This window comes from Balearica regulorum, chromosome 22 (genome assembly GCF_011004875.1).
Source record: "Balearica regulorum gibbericeps isolate bBalReg1 chromosome 22, bBalReg1.pri, whole genome shotgun sequence".
Lineage (NCBI taxonomy): Eukaryota > Metazoa > Chordata > Aves > Gruiformes > Gruidae > Balearica > Balearica regulorum.
Genome location: NC_046205.1, coordinates 5,269,595 through 5,288,803, shown reverse-complemented (window position 1 = coordinate 5,288,803; position 19,209 = coordinate 5,269,595). Strand labels below are relative to the sequence as shown.

At 54.9% G+C, this 19,209-nt stretch overlaps 2 protein-coding genes across 2 annotated transcripts; one reads left to right on the top strand and one right to left on the bottom strand.

The window, feature by feature from the left end:
• Positions 1-12,204: 12,204 nt before the first annotated feature.
• Positions 12,205-15,679, top strand: MANEAL (mannosidase endo-alpha like). The gene is made up of 4 exons (XM_075773822.1): positions 12,205-12,650; positions 13,039-13,148; positions 13,566-13,642; positions 14,112-15,679. The coding sequence occupies exons 1-4, from the start codon at positions 12,242-12,244 to the stop codon at positions 14,746-14,748; spliced, it is 1,233 nt and encodes a 410-aa protein (XP_075629937.1). The 5' UTR covers positions 12,205-12,241; the 3' UTR covers positions 14,749-15,679.
• Positions 15,680-15,866: 187 nt separating this feature from the next.
• YRDC (yrdC N6-threonylcarbamoyltransferase domain containing) lies at positions 15,867-19,209 on the bottom strand. Its single transcript, XM_075773823.1, has 6 exons — positions 19,026-19,209; positions 18,663-18,858; positions 18,331-18,445; positions 17,899-18,018; positions 17,004-17,146; positions 15,867-16,656 (listed from the first exon to the last, which is right to left on the bottom strand). Exons 1-6 carry the CDS (start codon positions 19,189-19,191, stop codon positions 16,593-16,595), a joined length of 804 nt encoding a protein of 267 aa, XP_075629938.1. The 5' UTR covers positions 19,192-19,209; the 3' UTR covers positions 15,867-16,592.

Genomic DNA, 19,209 nt, shown 5'->3' with positions numbered 1-19,209 from the left:
CTAACAGCATTAGTCTTACTGCTAGGAACAGAGTGTGCAGCAGAAGGCCAGAGCCTGCTAATGCCTGGCACTCGGAAAACCTCAGAAACAACCTCTCTCCGTCCCAGCGCAAAAGAGCCGCTGGTGCCTCTGGGCGATCCTGCCCGGCTCTGCAGACCCAGCAGCCCGGGACGGCATTTCCCACGTCAGTAAATGCGGGCGGCGGCTGCCAATGGTGCACGTACCGCTCTGCTTCCAGCGGTTCAGCGTCCGCCGTTCCCCTACATCCCCAGCCTTTTATCATTACCTAACCCGTGACAAACCCATTACGATGCTAAAGATTGGAATTACTGTGATCCCAGGCAGATGCCCAGGAACTGGCCCAGAGAAACAGCAGTGTTTTGCACAAGGCAATAATAAATTACTGAAGGTCACCTATGATTTATCACTGCTTCGGATTCCAGACAGTGACACTGCTTCACCCAGGGAAGCAGCCTTGTGGGTGCCAGAGCATCTGCTCCGGTTGAGTCTCTAACAGCGATGTTTTTGCTTATTTTATTGGATTGGAAGCATCCCCAATAAGCACGCTGTCTGCTTGTTTGAGTGATGCCTTCGCCATACAATGCTGTGAATTTACATCCCATCCATTGTGCACAACTGCTCTGACAACTGGAAAAGCACCGTCTGGGGAGAGGACAAGCTCCAGGGACCGCAGGCAGCTCCCACGCAGAGCGAGCTCTGCTCCACCAGCCCCACCTGCACAGCCCCCTCCCCACGAGCGAAGGACGCGGCCGCAGGCAGCTTCGCTCCAGGGGAAAGCGGCACCTTTCAGCGTGATCCCGGTTGTGAAGGAGAGCCTCGGCGGCGCAGGGATCTGCAAGGGGTACGGACACAGACCCTTCCTCCCGTACCTCTTGCTTGGGCCACTTCCCCCCCTGGCTTCTGCTTCCTGCTGGAGCATCCTCATCCCAGCGCCAAGCCTGGGTGCCCTGAGGTTTCGGCAACATTTTAGGGGCTCCTGGACCCCTCCTCCTTGCTGGCTGTTTGCCTGCCCAGTGGCAAGCAGCCCACAGGCTGCCCCAAGATGAGCCCTGCCCGCAGCGAGCGCAGGCAGAGCGCAGCACCACGGGAGAGGCAGCCAGGCAGCCCCCACCTCCTGACGGGTGCGACCCCGCACAACCGACCAGCCGCGGATGCTCCCACTGCTTGGGCAGCTGCAGCAGGTACGAGAGCCCAGCCTGCAGGTATTCCTGTGCCTGCGTCCCTCTGCCCCCGGGCTGTCCTCTCTCCTCTGGGCTCCGATTCTGCCTCTCCTGGGGCTGGGAGAGCCCAGTGCAGCTGGGGAGCAAAGGGCACAGACAAATACTACTTGCAGCAAGATCCTGCCAGTCCACACAGGCAGTTTCAACCCCTCACTTTAGAAGCAGGAAAAATAATTATCAGCAACTTTTGGAAGTAAATAAATAGTTGGTGAGCTGAGCCACTTGAATTATTAATGGTCAGTTCAACTGCTCAGACACCTTGGTCGTTACTAACAAGAAATCTGATGCCAATAAAACTCTTTGCCTATTGTGCTGCCAATATAAAAAAATCCAATGTGTACGTGAAACCAGCTAGCCTCAAGCCCAGACAAATTATCTGAAAAACAAGCTCAGAGGCTGGCAAATCCCCCAAACGCATCCCGACGCAGGCTGGGTCATTATCACCAGGGCGGTGCAACTATGCCCACAAAGAGGGGAGCAGAGACCGGGCTGGGGGACACCTAGGACACCCACAGGACCCCAGCAGCAGTGAGGACCCAGAGATATTACGAAAAGCTCACCTACTCTTCTGTTGGAAGTGCAGGGGCTAAACAACATCAGCTACCTGCCCCAGCCAGAGGCTGCTCTGTGCCTGAGCCCAGCAGAGCTGCAGGAGACGCGAGACACATTCCTAGTTTCAGCCCTGCTACTCCCCAGACCCGGTCCCAGCAGGGACGAGCCTTTGCCGTGCTCGTGAACGTGCCAGAAACGGTTGCAGGTGACAGGCACTGCCAGACAGATAAGACTATGCAGCACCGCACCGTGTTTTCATCTTCAAAGAGTTTTAAGATGCTAAGAAATTAACAGCAGCTTCTCCTGGGCGCAGCTTTTGTCCCTGTGTGAAGGTCTGAGACGGCAGGCTGGCATCGCAGAGACGCGCTGCCGGAGCCCGTCTGCAGGCTTGAGCTGCTCTGATTAGGAACAATTAGACAAGAGGGCAGAGAAACCCCGAAGAGAGCAGCTGCCTCTGACACGGGCGCTCGGCAGGGCTCCTGCTGCAGCTGCCAGCCGGAAAGGCTGAAGTGGCACTTGTGCAAGTGCAGTTAATGCTGCTGGAGCCTCCGCCTCGCTGCAAAGGGAGCAAGGACAGACCGCTCTTGGGCAGCCCTTGCTCCGCCGTCACCCACTTAATGGGTCGGGGGACATCAGCAGGGGCAGGGTTACCCCAAGGTTTGAAAACAGAGGTTTTCTCTGCAAACAGCCCTCCAGCCCCTGCACGACACCTCCGGCCCCCGGAGCCAGGACGTCCGTCAGTCCCAGCAGCCTGCCTGCCTGCCTCCCTCCGGCCGTGCTGCCCGTGTCCCCAGGCGTGATGGGGATGTGCAGCCTGCACCGCCAGCACCGCCTGGCCCGTCCTCACGTCTGGCTGGTGGCAGTGCCTGCGTTTCCAGATATCCCTTTCATCTCATCAGAGGCTGCTAGATTTAATTCCCTGCACTTTGGTATAAAGTCAGGGTCCCATCCGGAAAGCAATTTGTGTCTCCCAGAGCAGGCAATCGTAACATTTCCCATTAAAATGTAAATTTGGCTAAGTTTTCTGGCATCTCTTTTCCTTCCTTAAGGTAAGGAGAATATGAACTTGTATTATTTTTTCCATCAATGTTATCTTCCTCTCAGTTTTGTGCTAAGTAAAAAAGCTGCCCGATATACACCTTCTGCAAATTAAATTTGAATTGAGTCTGACAGCACAACAGGGATCCAGATTACAAAGAGATGTGCTAGCCTAATTGGAATCATTTCTAAGAGGTTATTCGCAGAAGCGTTAACCACGGAAGGCACAAGTGGAGCCACACGTGGTCTCTGCACCGAATGCTCATCTCGGCCGAGCCGCCCAGCGCTGCCAGCATTGCCCTCGCGGTACGGGCAGGAGCGGGGCGGCTGCGGCACCAGCCTGCTCCCGGCACCAGCAGCACCTTGCTGGCAGCGTCGCTTCTCGGGAACCTGCTGGATGCCGAGTTTAGTTTTACTGATGATCGCAGCCTTCCAACCAAAACCAGCCTTCCTCAGCCAGGCACTGCAGGACCCCCCCAGCCGCTCCTCCTGCCAGTCCCTGGGGCTCCGGGGCCAGCCAGGCACCGGTGGTCCCTGCTCCACCACTCGCCTCCCCAGCAACCGCAGCGACGTGCTCTGCTCCCCGCTTCCCCGCGCCAGCAGAGAGGGGAAGGGACAACTTGTAACAGGCACAGGATTTCAGCCAAACATGCTCAGAATAATTAAAGCAATTGTCCTGCTCACGCTGCAGTTTTTAAAAGATGATCTTTCGTGATTAAACCCCCAAATCCCTGTAGACTCACCACTTCTTTTGCCTTCAGACACCTGGAGGCAGGGAAGTGCTCTTTCCACACCTCAGGAAGCTTGTCAGAGTCTGAAGGGTATTTAAAGGATACGACTATACACCAAGGAGAAAAAAAAACCCAAAAATTATCTCTTGATGATCAGCTACGCCAAAGCCAAGGGGGACCAGGCTGCCCGTCCCAGGGCTCCCTGCCCAGAACTGCTGCTGGATACGGCTCGTCAAAGTCATGCTGGAGCAGAGCTGCTGCAGAATTAATATGGGAGCACGGTGAATTAATTACTATCCCCAGCTGCATTTCTAGTGGGGATAATTTCAGGTGCAATGGTTTGAATGACATCGTTTCAAAGAAGAGTCTCCCATTCTCCTGACTAATTTGAGGTTAACTAAATTTGTTTCTCACCAGGAGACAGCTCATCAGCTCAGCCCGCAGTAATGACAGCTCCGCAAGCTCCCGCACGTCCCTGACAAGCAGGAGATGCTTTGGGGTTTGTCCCCAAGACGAAGCAGGGTCAAGTTATGCCATACTCTTGCTTCTCTCGCAGACCCCCCCCACGGGAGCTCCAGCACCCGGGGCTGCAGCCGGCAGCCCTGGTACGGCCGCTCCCACACTGTCCCATTGCCCCACGCGTGGCTGCTGGCCACCGCAGCATCCTGTAGACAGTTTGCCTCCCTTGAAGTGCTCCAAGAGCTGCCCTGGTCCCGCCCCAGGCGGGGAGAGGCTGGTCCCTGCAGGGAGCGGGCTCCCCCATCCTGGTCCCCCTCCGTGGGGCAGCACGCCCCGTGCGGGGGAGCACCGCTGCATTTGATTTTCAGTCCCGTCTCCAGAAACCGCGGCCTCGCCACTCCGGCTGCCGGCGTTCGGCACGAGCCATCTCACGCCCGCTGGCGTGACCCACCGTACCCGCGCAGGAACGGCACGCGGCGCGGCCAGCCCTGACGGCCACCGCGGGCCACGAGACCTCGCAGCACGCAGATGGCCCGCATCGCACAGCGATGGCTCACATCGGGCAGCAGACGGCCCCCGTCCGGGACGGGGAGGGGGCACACATCGGGCTGCCAGCTCCTGCAGGCTCGGGAGTTCCCGCTTCCCCAGAAATCTCCTGAAAGCAAGCTGTGGCTAATGACAGTTTGCGTCACGGAGTAATGAAGTGATTGCACTTGACAGAGCTGCAGCCAGCCCACTTCCCAGCTAATGTGGGCAGAGTTAATGGAGAGCATCATCACAGACCCAGGGGAGAGCAGGCTCGTGAATAAAAATTAATAGCTTCATTGCAAGGAGGGCTCTGATCCAGTGCTTTCCCCATCCCGGAGACCCCCAGGAGCCCCGGAGCCGTGGCGTGGCTTTCCTGCGGGGCAGCTCCTGGCATGGCACAGGCAGCACCGGCTCCTGGAAACCAGCACGTGGCTCAGACTGCAACCGAAACCTCTGTCCCTTCAGCAGCAGTAAGTGAATTAGCAGAATCAGCCAGCATTAATTATGCAGGGAATCATTTGCTGGTGAAATTTAAAAAAAAAAAAAAAAAGAGGATCTAATTTAATCAAAATATAATTAAATGAATAGTTAATTTAACAATTCCGCAGTGAAAACCCCTTGACCCCTGGAGCTATCCTCCCTGCAAGCACGGGCTGTTCATCGCTCCAGCACTTGGCTCTGGCAGCGGTGGCACCCATGACACCCCCGTCCCATCTTGACCTGAGCTGCCCGGAGCCCCCTCCCCGGGGACTCACCCTGCAGCCATCTCCAAGGTGTCAAGACCAGAAAAAGTAAATTACAGCCTTTTGGAAAAAGGGAGAAAAAAAAAAAAAAAAGAGAAGAAATGGGCATACACAGACCACATTACCCTTAAACCCCTGAAAAATTCCAGTCCTAATAAATATTTTTTTAAGGAACTGGAAAACAGGAAGAAGATGAGCAGCTGCCAGGTAGAATTTCCTCCAGAAAAGGGAGCTGAGAGCAAATCTGACAAATGTGTCTGGAGTGACTTGGGAGAGGGGATGCTGTCTGGGGAAGTGGACTCTCCAGATGGCCTCAAGGTCCCTTCTGTCTCTATCGTCTACGCTTCTGCAGACTAATTCCTTAAATCAGCATCCTGTGGAAATTTGCCAGGCATCCTGCCAACACGGGCGCTGGAAGAAGGGCTGGAGGACAGTATAAGTGGATAAGCATGCGCAGCGTGTAAAAGGAAACTGGGTTTTTTGCAATAGGCCCCTATAATCTCCGGAGATAAACTCAAAGGAGCATTTTACAGCAGCCTCCTCTTTGAGACAGCAAAGCCCTGGCTCAGAGATGCAAGGTGTGCGTAAGAGAGGCAGAACAGCCCCAGCCCAGAACTGGCTGTCTCGTGGACGCCCCTTCCCATGCGCTGTTTCACAGCCCTCTCCTCTTACAGGCGGACTCAATCCTGCAGCAAAAACAAGAACTGCAGCTCAGCATCCCCCTCTACATAGAAAAATGGCCTAGGTGGACAAGATCATCTCTCCTGGCTGTAAGCACAGTGAATTTAAAATCCTCACTCTGAGCTTCAAGCATCTGGCAAGGCGGACTGTGCTCCATCTGGAAGCATTTCCCCATGCACTGGACTATCTCCTAGTCAAGGCATTATAAGAAAATAAATCAGAAGGAGATTAACATAAATATTGTTTGAAAGATTTAATCAGCTACAAATTGCAATGTTATGTTTCCAGCTTAATTAGCCCAAGCCTGGTTTTCTTTGCTCTGTATTGTGAAGTAGAGCGAGGGCATTTAGAAGCAGCATTGCAGATCTCAGTTTGCGGGGATGGAGGGAAACCTCTCCCTGGCTGGGGCCAGCAGATGCCTCGGATAGCAGGATCTCCGGGGCAGGCTGCTTTCTGCAGGAAGAACGGTGCTCCGGTGGCTTCCTGTGCCACTCTGCGACAAGGAGGATGCTCCAGCCTTGCAGGCACGCTGCTGCTGCACCCACCAAAGCAGCACGGGGCTCTTTGCCTTCAATAACATCAGTGGCGTGAGAGGCAAAGAGCCCTCAGGACTCGGAGGTGGCATTTGTGAGAGTGTCCCCAGGGACAGCACCTCACCCCGGCGCGGGGACGGGGCAGTTTTGCCAAAGACTTCCTGGCTGCCCCATCAAAGACGCGGCTTGAGGCACCTCTGCGCTGGGCAGCCCATGCCTGTGCTGCGGCACTGTGAAGCCGTACGTGCTCACTCAGAGCTGCAGAGCTCGAGGAAGGACAAGGAATAAATCTAGTGTCAATCATAGTTAGAGAGGGCCAAAAATGTGTACAAAATATTAAAGCAATTAAATCAATTTCTCCGAGGCACCTTCCTGTAACAAGAGTTATTCCTGGGCTGCTCTAATTTATGTCCTGCTTCCTATGGTACTCCAAACAATAACCAGAAGTCCACAATAAAGGGTCCTCCAACTACGCCAGCTGTGAAAAGTTCTCAGCACGACCACCTCTGCCATGTAACTGCTGCACAAAATAAAAAAAGAGTATGAAAAGCTTTTAGCCACCAACTGCAGCAGCAAGAATGACATTGTGGACACGGGAAGCACTCAATAAACATCAGTAGATAAGATCACAGTGAGAAGCAAGAGTTACCCAGCAACTGCCCGACATCAGACAGACCCAATTGCTCCACCAAGGCTTCCAAACACAAACCCCTGACAACATTTTTCCCCAATGGCTTCAACAGGGAAGGAAGGGGTCAGACACTCAGCAGCTTCACCTCTGATACCAACGCGAACTAAGCCTGCCTGGTTTGTCGTTGCTCATTTGAATCATCGCTATATGAGTTTGAACTGGCTCTGCTAATGAGGTTCTAAAGATGCATTTTTATTTGGAGGGCAAGTGCTAATTAAAATGCAAACCATGTATTTCCTGCTCTGAGAGCTCATGCCAATGTGATTTCAACAAGGGTTGCAAACACAAGAGTCACCCTGATCCGTACCGCTCCTGTGAATTGGCTTATGAAAGTGTTTATAGTTCCACCTACAAGATCTAAAAAGGCATCTCTCTCCGCTCCAGCAGAAGCTGTTTGTCTAATCAGCATGTCCTAGCTGGCGATGAGCGGATTTTCACAATGCATCTCAGCAGACAGCTTGCAGGGTCCCAAACGCTCACCATCGCTCTCGGTCCCGATGCCGCGTCCTCCCGCGCGCTGCACACACGGTTCCTGGCATGGAGTCTTTGCACAAAGTCACGCAGCGCAGCAGCAGGGTCCCCGTTTCGGAAAGTACCAAGAACACCTGAATAAGCAACAAAGCCTGGGTTTGCTCCGTGCTGGTGCGTTCCAGAGGTGCTGACAGTGCCCAAACGCTGACACAGAGGCTGGTCACTTTAGCTGGTGCTGAGTACATCACCCTGACGGCTGCAGTGGCCTGGAGACACCCAGAAGCCAGAGGGAAGAAGTAATTTATAGCGCCTGCATTTCCTGCAAGGGAACAAGGGCACCGGCCATCTCACCCACGCCTGACACGCGGCTCATCCTCTTGATGCTGGTGGCACAAATAAAGCTGTCACTCGCAGGGACGCTGAACGCCAGCAGCACAGAACGAGCCAGAAGCAGAGGCGCCAGCTGAGCCGCCGATACGTTTCCCCAGTTTTCTGCCCACCAAGGCTGCTCGCAAAGGCCAGGTCGTGGCAGAGAGAGACGAGGCTTCGGGCACCCCAAGGGCAGACCACAAAGCCAGCCCCTTTCAAGCAAAGCTGCTCTGCCTCAGGGCTTTGCCTCACCTCAAAGACCATTGCCCCCACCCAGCCATGGGATACAGCCCTTCCTGGCCCTGAGAGCATCGCTTCCATCTGCACGCCTCGAGGTCCCCACGGGGAGGGGTGACCTGCTGCAGCAGAGACCCAGCAGCCGGGGAAGCGGCTCCCGGGAGGGTTAGGGGCTGCACCGCTCACCCGGCATCCCTGCGGCTCGGCTGGCTCCATCCACGCAGGGCAGAGCCGCGTGCCTGTGCCAGCACAGAGGTCAGGAGCACAGCCGCACCCCAATTATTGATGGTGCAAGATTAGCTTGTCTGAACAGGGAAATACATCACCGGAAAAATAGGAAACATTTGGAAAGTGGATGGCGGGTGTGCGAGTGATGAATGAGTGCTGGAGGAGCCTGGCAAAGATCAATGAATAGCTGATGAGCTGAGGAACGAGACGAGGGGGAAGCTCACCATGCAAATACAGAGGGAGCAGAATCAGTAGGGAAATTGCTCGATTTGGTGAGACGATACAGGAAGCCCCCAAACAGCCTTTACACCCACACCACAGGTCGGAGCAGCCGGGGCCGGCTCTGCTCAGCGTCGCTGCCAGGCGGGGGCTGTGGAAAGCAGACCGCCCGCACCCACTGCCTGCCAGGGGCGAGGAGGGACCCCCCCGTGCCCCGCTCCATCCCCTCCACCAAGTGACCCTCTGCCCAGAGGGGTAGTCACGGAGGGAAGAGGGTCCTGCGCAGGCAGACAAAAGGGAAGCGATCCTCTTATTTCCCTCGGCCTCTCTATCCTGCAGGAGACCTGATTGGGAAAGATGAGGTAAGAGCAAAGGCTCAGAGAAGGGGAAGCACCCAGAGACCCCTCACGCACACACTTTGCAGATGACAGTAACTCACCCAGCCCAGTGCTTCTGCTGTAAAAGCCCAGAAGCTCCACAGACAGGCAATTTCTGTGAAGACATCATTTTGGGGTCAGCTCTGTGTGTATCACAGTCCATTAGCAGTGACTGAGACAGCTGCTCATGAGCAATAAAGATACATAACCACTCCATGGCACTCAGACACTGGGAAAAATCATCCCAGCCTGGGCTTCGCAAGGACCAGGTACAGGCAGGAGAGCAGCACCACGTCCTGCCCTCCCCGGCAGCCGCTCGCCTGCAGCGGGCAGCTTGGCACGCAAGCCGCCATCTGCGCCACGCCGAGCCCGCGTCGGCACGGCCCCCGCGCAGCACTCGGTTATTAATGCTTTAAGCAAGTGTACACACCTCGGCCGGTACGGCCGCCGGCTCCCTGCGGTGGCCTAGCACTATCTAGTGGTGGGAGACACGGCTCCGGCGGCTCGGCCATCCTGGAAGCAAAAGGCCGGAGGTCCGGCTCGGCTCACGGGGCGGCTCAGAGAACGCACCTGTATGGAGGAGGCATCGGGGAAGCCAGCGGGACGGTCATTCAGGGCAAGCGTCACCCCCGGCGATGCAGTACTGAGAAGCGCCCCGGTGCAGTCGTTTTTGGGAACCGGTGTTTCTGGGCCTTCTGCACTGCAGGGCGGCTGAGTCGGGGGGCTCCAGGGTGGGACTCCAGTAAAAACTGATCCTTGCGATACTGCTGGAACACAAATCACACGGGCAGCGCGGAGACCCGGACTGAGCCACATCACCACGTTACCCGGTTAGATGCGGCTGTCAGACCCGAAGAGCCCGACTCGCACACCACGCGTTCCCTGCTCATTGCTTCCAAATAATTTTTATTTAGATAGTTCTGCCCTGCCTTCAGCTCCTTCATCCGCCAATTCATAAATTAAACATCATCGACAGTTTCTAGAGGCATTGAACTCAGAGAGGGAGAAGAGCGACAGCAAATTCACTGGTCTGCAGGTTTCTCTCCAGTACCCTTGTCCTTGGCACCAGACACACAGTTCTTCCCACCTCCCTGGAGCATCCACCCTCTGCAGCCTGACCTCTCCAAGTAGCCTGAAGGTAGCTATTTGAAAGAAAAATGACAGCAGCTACTTGTGGGACGATGGGCTGAAATAGAGCAATTTAAAACTGTCCGTCAAACAGCAGCGGTATTTAGCCCCACTGCCTCCTTCCCTGCAGCTGGTTCGTGGTGGCTCCGGTGCGCGGAGGCACAAGGGTCTGCCAACCGGGAGGTCACAAACGGCAGCGTCGTTCGCATACGCGAATGAAAGGAATGACTCGGAAAAAGACTACGAACGCAGCGTCGCTAGCTTCCTGAGCTAGCTGGCTCAGCACAACGCTCACCGCACCCACAACTGGCAGCCATGAAATTAAATTAAGAAGCGTCCTCATCTCCAGCAGATGACAGCAAGCGAGGGGCAAAGGGGGGGACGAAGCTCACCGAGTCCCTGAAGAGGCCCAAGCAGATGGGAGCTGATGAATAAACAGACAGGAGCGTCACTCCCAAGCATGGATCAGGCCTCCAAAATTATCACACTGGTCTTGAAGAGATTTGAAAAATAAATGGGGGAAGCAGGAGAGGCTTTTGCTTGCCTTATACTCTCTGAGCCACTAAAGTACATTTGCACCATGGTTTCTGGTCTCTCCCTGCAATCAGGTCCAGCAGCTTCCTTAGGAAGGTATATCTGCATTTGTGTTCTGACCAAACAGGTCCAGAAACTGGAGAGGTAAGAGCTGGATACCTCTCTCCTCTCCTTTGTATGGTATTTATACACAGAGATGAAGTATTCCTAGGTCCTAGTCCCACGTGTGCAGAGTTTAGGCTCCAGCAGCGCTCGTGCCCTACGCCCAGGTGAACCGGAGGACAAAGATGAGGTTCCCTGGTTTATAAATAACTGCTCATCTGAGCAGGGGGATGTTCCTTGCCCAAAACTGGCTCTGTGCTGCTTGTAGCATCCACACGTGTCCCTGCTGGGGCCGGGACTTGAAATAGCTGCTTCAGACAGGACGATGCTGTCCCCAGGAAGAGAGGAGCAGGGCTGGCGTACAAGCAACGGGGAGAAGTTTGCCAAATCTCTTTGTCAAACTCAGGTGGCACTAGTTACAGGGATTTTAGAGGCCAAAACATACCCAAGGCAAAAGAGCAGCCCACAGGATGGCACCGGGGCTGGCCAGGCAGTCTCCTTGCTGAGACCCAGCACACCAGTCAGAACTGGGACGCTCTCCCAACACCCCTTTCCGCTGACATCCCACCAGAACCACTGCTGCTGACCTGGCGCCCAGCCCATAGTTAGCTCTTGCACACATCTAACCCAGACAAAAATCACAGAAATCTCTGAAAGGCAAACTTCGAGCTGTTTCTACAGCTCGCTAACGCTTACGCGCGCTCCTCCCGCAGACCAGCACCGCACGGGGGGCTGTTGTGAGGAAATGCCGCCAGAAGGCTCCAGCGCTGCGGGGCGGCACGAGCTTCAGCCAAGCGAAATAACGGAAGCCCCAAAGCTGCTGGGGCTCCTCGGAAGCCTGTTTCTGATTTGCAGGCAATTTGTTCCCTCGACAGGTTCATCTCATTACTGGGTTGCCATTTAGCAGGAGTTTTATCGCCCGTAACATTTGTGCGTAACAGATTCACCCAATTAAAATGTTATTTCCTTTAACAGCTCGGATAGGCACGTTTCAGTGTTTGCCGGAGCATGTTTTCCTTCCTCGAATAAGCTTAGTCCTCCATCACCCACTCGTTCCAAGGGTCGCACTGGGGAAGCGAGCGCGGACGGCGGCCCGAGCCCCGCCACCGGGCATCCCTGACCCCCTCCCCCGCCGGGGCCGCGGCCGCTCCGAGCCACGGGCCGGTCTTGCGAGGAGCATCGTCGGTCCCGCGGGGGACCAGCCCCAGCGCCGCCCGCACACCGAGACCCACCGGAGAAGCGGCCGGTCCCGCCGAGCGCAGGACCCGCCGGGAGGTTGCGGAAGGGGACACCGGGCCGGGCCGCGGCGCTGCAGCCCCGGCCGCCGCCAGCAGGGGTCCCCGCCGCCCGGGGCCGGGCCGGGCCGGGCCGAACGGGCGATGAGGCGGCGGCGGCGGCGGGGCGGGCGGGCGCTGCTGCTGGCGGCGCTCCTGGTCCTGGGCACCGCCGCGGCCCTGCGCACCCTCCGCACCGCCGCGGCCCCCGCCGGGCCCCCCGGGAAGCCGCCCGCCCCTCCCGCGCCCCCCGCCCCGGGCGGCCCCTCCTACGACCTGCACGCCTTCTACTACGCCTGGTACGGCAGCCCGCGCTTCGAGGGCCGGTACCGGCACTGGGACCACGCCCTGGTGCCGCACTGGGACCCCCGGGTCTCGGCCGGCTTCCCCCGCGGCCGCCACCGCCCGCCCGACGATATCGGCTCCAGCTTCTACCCCGCGCTCGGCCCCTACAGCTCCCGCGACCCCGCCGTGCTGGCCGAGCACATGGGCCAGCTCCGCGCCGCCGCCATCGGTAAGAGCCGCCGGCCCCGAGCACCCCCCCCCCCCCGCCCCGGGCACACACCAGCCCCCGAGCCCCCGCACCGTGTTACCGGGGCCACAACTCAAGCGGTTGCGGTCGTTGCCCTCCGCCGTGCCGCGATGCTCCAGCACCGGGCACCGGCACCCTCCGGCGCACCCCGCTTTTCCCCTGCCACCCCGCAGAGCGCTGCTAGCACCCAAGGGCCCCCGACAGCTACCTCGGAGCGTTGATTACCGTGTCTCATAACCACGGCTCAAACACCGCAGGTCTTCTAAAGCATTAGAACGATGAGAAACGCTTACTGCACTGCTGATGCGCGGGAAAAGTTGAGGAACAAACCAGATTTGAGCGAGACCTGCTCTGTTACGTGCCGCTCTAGGAGTGCTGGTTCTGTCCTGGTACCCGCCCGGCCTAGCAGACGACAACGGGGAGCCGTCGGACAGCCTCGTGCCCTCCATACTGGACACCGCGCACAGATACGCCATAAAGGTAAGGTACAGGTCTGCTGTTGGAGGCCGTTAAAAGTCGCCGTTCAGCTCCAGCACGAAGCCGATGCTGCGCTCGGGGAGAGGCCCTGCTCCTCTGCTTCGCTGACTGTCAAAAGAAACGAGCACTTGTGTTTAAGACAATGGGAACAATTTTTCAATAGCTAAATGCAAGGCTCTTCCTCCATAATTGGGATTTTCAGTTTACTTTTCACTAGCATTAGGGAAAACCAGTGACAGCCCTGACTTCACCGAGTGGACTGCTGTGCTCTGCGTGCGTCGTGAAGGGGTCCCCGCAGTCTGCCCACGGCGGGCGACAGGAGCTCCTGTACAGCAGCCCTGGGGTCTTCTGGGAGGTCAGGGTGCAGAGAAAGGAGTACCAGTGTGACAAAAATAACCATCTCCGTGGTCTCTTTTGAAGGTTGCCTTTCATATCCAGCCATACAAAGGGCGCGATGACCACACCGTGCATGAGAACATCAAATACATCGTGGACAAGTAAGTTTTCCATGTAGGCTAAATCCAGCTGTCTAATGTTGCTTTAAGCACAAACAGCGTGCAGAACTTTGAATTAAACACATCAGAATAGCATCCAAACTCAGTGCACAGGGGAGGGAGCTGCCAAGAGCGAGCCCACAGGGCAGCGCCGGGCAGGGGTCATGATCAAATCCCGCTTTCTCCGGCGTTGCAATACCTTGCCTTCAGAACCCAAAATTGCATTCTTCTGCTCAGGTTTCTAAGCTTATCACCCCTAGGCTGGCACCTTTGCCCTTTCTCTCAAAAAGGAAAGGAACAGGCACAGGCACTCCCATAAAGATGGAGATAAAGGTTCTGGGAAAGGAGGTCCTGACAGCAAACCATGTCCTGACAGCAAACCACGCCTTGCACCATGCTTGCCTTGTAATGGAAATGCCTGCTGAGGGCTCACCACCCCCAGCCTCTGAAAAAGCTTTGTGCTCTCCTCTAGATACGGATCACACGCAGCTTTTTATAAGTACAAGACCAGCACCGGCAAGAGTCTCCCGCTGTTTTACATCTATGATTCCTACTTGACACCGGCTGAATCCTGGGCCAACCTTCTCACACCATCAGGCTCCCACTCTCTCCGCAACACCGCTTACGACGCCGTGTTCATAGCGCTGCTGGTGGAGGAGGGACACAAGCACGATATCCTCTCAGCAGGGTATGACGGCATGTACACGTACTTTGCGTCCAACGGTTTTTCTTTCGGCTCATCCCACCAGAACTGGAAAGCAATCAAAACTTTCTGCGACTCCAACAACCTGATGTTCATCCCGAGCGTTGGCCCAGGCTACATCGACACCAGCATTCGCCCCTGGAACAACCACAACACTCGGAACAGAGTCAACGGGAAGTACTACGAAACAGCTCTGCAGGCTGCTCTCACGGTCAGGCCTGAGATTGTCTCCATCACGTCCTTCAACGAGTGGCACGAAGGCACCCAGATCGAGAAAGCTGTACCCAAGAAGACGCTGACGCGCCTTTATCTGGACTACCTTCCTCATCAGCCGAGCATGTACCTGGAGCTGACTCGCAGGTGGGCAGAACATTTCAGCAAAGAGAAAGAGCAGTGGTTGATGTAACTTCAGGATTTGCCTTACTCAGAAAGACGTCCCGCTGACAAAGCTGCAGCACAGAGCAGCGCTTCCGAAAAAAGCGCTCGAGATGCAGCCGCAGAACCATCAGCCTAACCAGGCCAAACACGAGTGACCATCTGCAAGCATCCCGAGAACCACGTAAGCCCCAACTTACTCACAGGAGGAAGTGTTACAGGGAGCAGGAAATCTGCAAGCAGCATCAAGTCTCATTTTCTGCAGATTTAGTACAGATGACCCTTTCAGAACTCCTCTGGAATTCACAAGGGGTGCTGGTTTGGGGGCCAGAGATCTGGTTTTTGTTATCACGTGTACGTTCTGTGACGTTCGACACCGTTAGCTGCATTCCAGCATGCATTTCCCCATACACCGTTGGCCCGCTGTGTGATCACATACCCCTCACTCTGCTAGCAACTCTGTCAAAGCATTTCTCCATCAGATTCCTGTAAAGAGGAGTAAATATTCCTCCAAATTGTCTACTGAGGCCAGGCCGTTCCATACCCTCTACTTTAACCTCTCCTATACCAAGGAGTTCTGCGCGGGGCGTTGTGTATCCAAATAACTGAAGATAATTAGAGCTGGAACACTACAGGCTATTTACTACTACTACTGTATGTGCTGGAAACCGAGGAAATGCAGTGATCTATACTAAAAGCTCTTGACTGATTGTTTAGTGTTCCATGTTTTGAAAATTGAGATCTGAAGTTGCTTTATCCCCTTTAGAACCAAGGATAAAAAATATTTGCAATAAAAGTGCAACCGAAAACACCATTAATTTGTGCTTTGAAAGAGGTTCAGCTCACAGTAGCTTTCCCTTTTTTGTGATTTTAGCCATGCTTGGGCCCTTCTAAATTAGCCATAAAATTAATTTATACTTGTCTATGTCAATAAAATGAGAAGTAGCAGCTCTGGATGTGAACCAAGTTTCTGTTTATGACAACTCCATACACGTTCTTGCTAAGCACCTAAGTCCATCAAAAGTGATGGACAACAATGGCTAAAACTAAGCATTTATAACAAAATTACACAAGTTGCTCACCACTTTTTAAATTAATAGCAGCTCCTTAAACTTTCCTTTTCAATGAAGAACAAATACCAGAGGAAACTTTCATCCATTCTCTATTTACTTCAGCTTAGCAGTTTTCAGAACAAAATCAAGAGAGGGAAGCCCACATTTAAAAAATGAAGATCAGCATGCCAAGAGCTTGTTTTCATTCTTTCTATTAGGAGGAAGCCAGGTCTTTCTGAGCAGCTCTTGTCTAGCTAGGGACCATTTGAATACTGTTAATTTTCAAAAGCACTTACAGTTTCATCTCAGTAGTAGGTTTTGATTCCGTTTAGAACAGAGAAAAATGGCTAGAGAGCACCATAGCTGTAACATCACGAAAGCTTGAAGAACCTCTTTTCCATCGTTGCTTCTCTTTCAGCGCAGATACAATAAGCCAACACATGGAGTAAGTGTTACGGGAGAGTGGATCAGACACCATCTTCATCATCCCATCCTGAGACTGGTCTAATGTTCAAATGACTGTATTTCAAAAGGCCTAATCACGTTAATAAAACAGGTAATTGGGAATGGTACAGCAGCACAAAGAGGTCAGCATACATATTTGGGTTGGTTTCTCAGGCTAGAGCAGATGTGATGCTAATTAACAGATACCCATCAACTGTTGCTCTGGGTTTTTTAATAATTTTTTTTTAAATCTTTTGTTTAACCTTGCCATAACCCATCGACCTTATTAAACAAGGCCACGGACGTCCATTTCCTGAATGCGCAGGCACACGGTGCCCAGCTTTACCAGCTCTGCAGAGCCTCCTCAGAGTCCGAAGACTTAAGACGATTCTGGTACCAAGCCATACTTCTGCCTCAGGATTTCAACTGTAGATGCCAGCGCACTGCGGGGTGAAACACAACCATCAGAAAAAGGGGTTTTAAGGATTACGCTGCGTTTTCTGGGAAAAAGCAATCAGCTAGATGCAGTACTGCATTTTGACTCAAGGAGAACACAAACTCCAGAAATTAAGAGTTTCACATAGAAGCTTCTAGAACGGGGTCTCCCGGGCTCACAATTTGGAGTGCTCTTTCAGGATTTCTGAGCGTGCTGGTAATTAAGCTAAACAACATTAATGTGAAGGTTCAACTGCTACGGGAAAAGCAGCAAACCACGACCCACCCTAACTTGAAAGCTTCATTTCATTTCAAATAAAGAAAAAGCTACAGTTATATTCAGCAGAGTGCTCACCAGCCAGGACGAATGATGGTGAATTTCCCCGACACCGATAAGTCAACCACAGTTGACCCCAAACGACACTCTGGGCTCTGGACGTCCCCTATTGGGCCTCCATCGATGATTAAGGACAACTGAGGCCACAGGTCTTGGAATTCCTTTAAAAAAAAAAAAAAAAAAAAAAAAAGAGATGTGGCTAACAATCCTGAAGATGGTTTGTGACTGCGTTTTAACCGACACTACTGGGCATTCTGGTGTCAAGGAGGGTGGTCTCTCCCCTTCCTCTGTCAGGTCAGGTCAGCTCACTTTTTTTCTCTCATGAACACATCCTGTCTTGATTTCTGAGAACAGATTTATCTCAGACATGCAGGAAAGCCACAAGGATTCTCTGGTTGAAGACTTCTTAGCTGCACCGCTGTTTATTAAGGAGCGCACAACAAAAGCTAGAAGCCTATCAAGACATTTGATAGGGTGTCTGTCTGGTACTATGCCCAACTGCACCATCACCAGCATCTCAAGCTTTACAAAAAGACATCTCCTTGAGTGACAGTCAGTTACCGGGCTGCAAGGAGCTGTACAGACAGCAGCAGTCTCGTTCCACAGCCATCCCTCCCACAGCAATTTCCATCTTTCAGATTTGGCACCCACTTCAAAAGCTGTGCGTAAGCCTTTAAGCATCACTTTTCGGCTCTGCCCTCCTGGCTTTTTAAGGTGAGGATCACAGCAAGACAGCTACCCCACACCACATATCTGCAGGCTGTTTTAACTAGAGATTATCATTAAATAAAAAAATAACAGTAGCAGAGAAATCCCTGTTTTATTGCTAAAGCTGGCTTCCAGTTGTGAGAGTCTGGGGCTCTCACAGCCAGCCAGCCACAGTAACGTCACTTAGTGGCAAAAACAGCCTTACCGACACCGTCAGCGTGCTCGCCTGACAGCTGATGTTGGCACTCGTTAAAGCCAGTGGTCCAGAGCAAGCTCGTGCCAACTCCCGAATAAAAGGGTGGTTTGGAATGCGAACACCAACCAGCTACAAGGAAGAAGAGAGCACAGCGTTACTCGCAGTAACCGTTTTTAATCTCACGTTGCCTAACGCCCTCTTGACTTAAAGCTGAGCCATAATGAGAGACGTGCCTTTGTAAGTTAGCCCCTAATGCTGGGTTATGCCATGTCCAAGTGAGTCGCGGGGAGCATGACAGCCAGGGACCGGCTTCAGGAAAATGCCAGTCGCTGCTAAGCACGATAAACACACACGTAAGAATAGAAGCTACTACAGCAGAAGCACAAAAAAAGCACACTGTGCCTCAAAAACCCAGAGATGTATCCCTTGGCAAAGGCCTACCGATGTGAAAGGATTCAAGTCTTTATTTAGCTCTTCTGAACGTTGCAAGACCAAGGTCACGGGTCCTGGAAGCAGGTCTCGCAACAACTCGTCGGGCACGTTCACCTGGCAGTACCTGCACGGCAGGAGGAAGCGCGTTAAAAGCGGCTGCACAGCTTCGCCCGGACCGCCGCTGCAGGGCACCGCGAACCAGCTCCGGTGCAGCCCTCCCCCGCAGCCCCCCGCTCTGCGGTGCGGTGCTTCTGTCGCGTACGGGCTCCGGAACCGAGACCCGCTGAGCGGCGGCTCCCGGGGGGGGGGCTCCGCACACCGGCCGCGGTGCCCGCGCCCACCTGTAGAGACGCTCCACGTCCCCGAGGCAGATGGCGAGCGGCTTCCTCCCGTTCCGCCCCTTCAGGCTGTAGATGCTCCGCACGGCGCCGGAGTCCTGGGCCAGGCACGCCACGCCGTACACCGTGTCCGTCGGCACCGCCACCAGCCCGCCCGCCTGCAGGGCGCCCACGGCGGCCGTCACCACCTCCCTCCAGCCTGTCCGACACCGGTGGGTGAGCGGGGCGGCCCGGCAGCCCCCGCCCAGCCCGACCCCGGGGCTCCCGCCGTGCCGGGCCTGGCTCCCCTCCCCGCCGGGCCACTGCCTCCCCCGGCCCAGTCTCCCTCCAGGCCGCCCGCGCCTCCCCCCGGTACCCTGCCCGCACCTGAAGGGTCCGGCTGGGCCGCGCTGCCAGGCGGCAGCAGCAGGCGGGCGCTGCAGGCGCGGCCCAGACCCAGACCCAGGCCTAGACCCGGGCCTAAGCCCGGGCCCGGCGCCCCCTCCCCGGCTCGAGCCAGCCCCGCCAGCGCCGCCCGCCGCGCGCTCAACATGCAAGAGCCGCTTCCGGG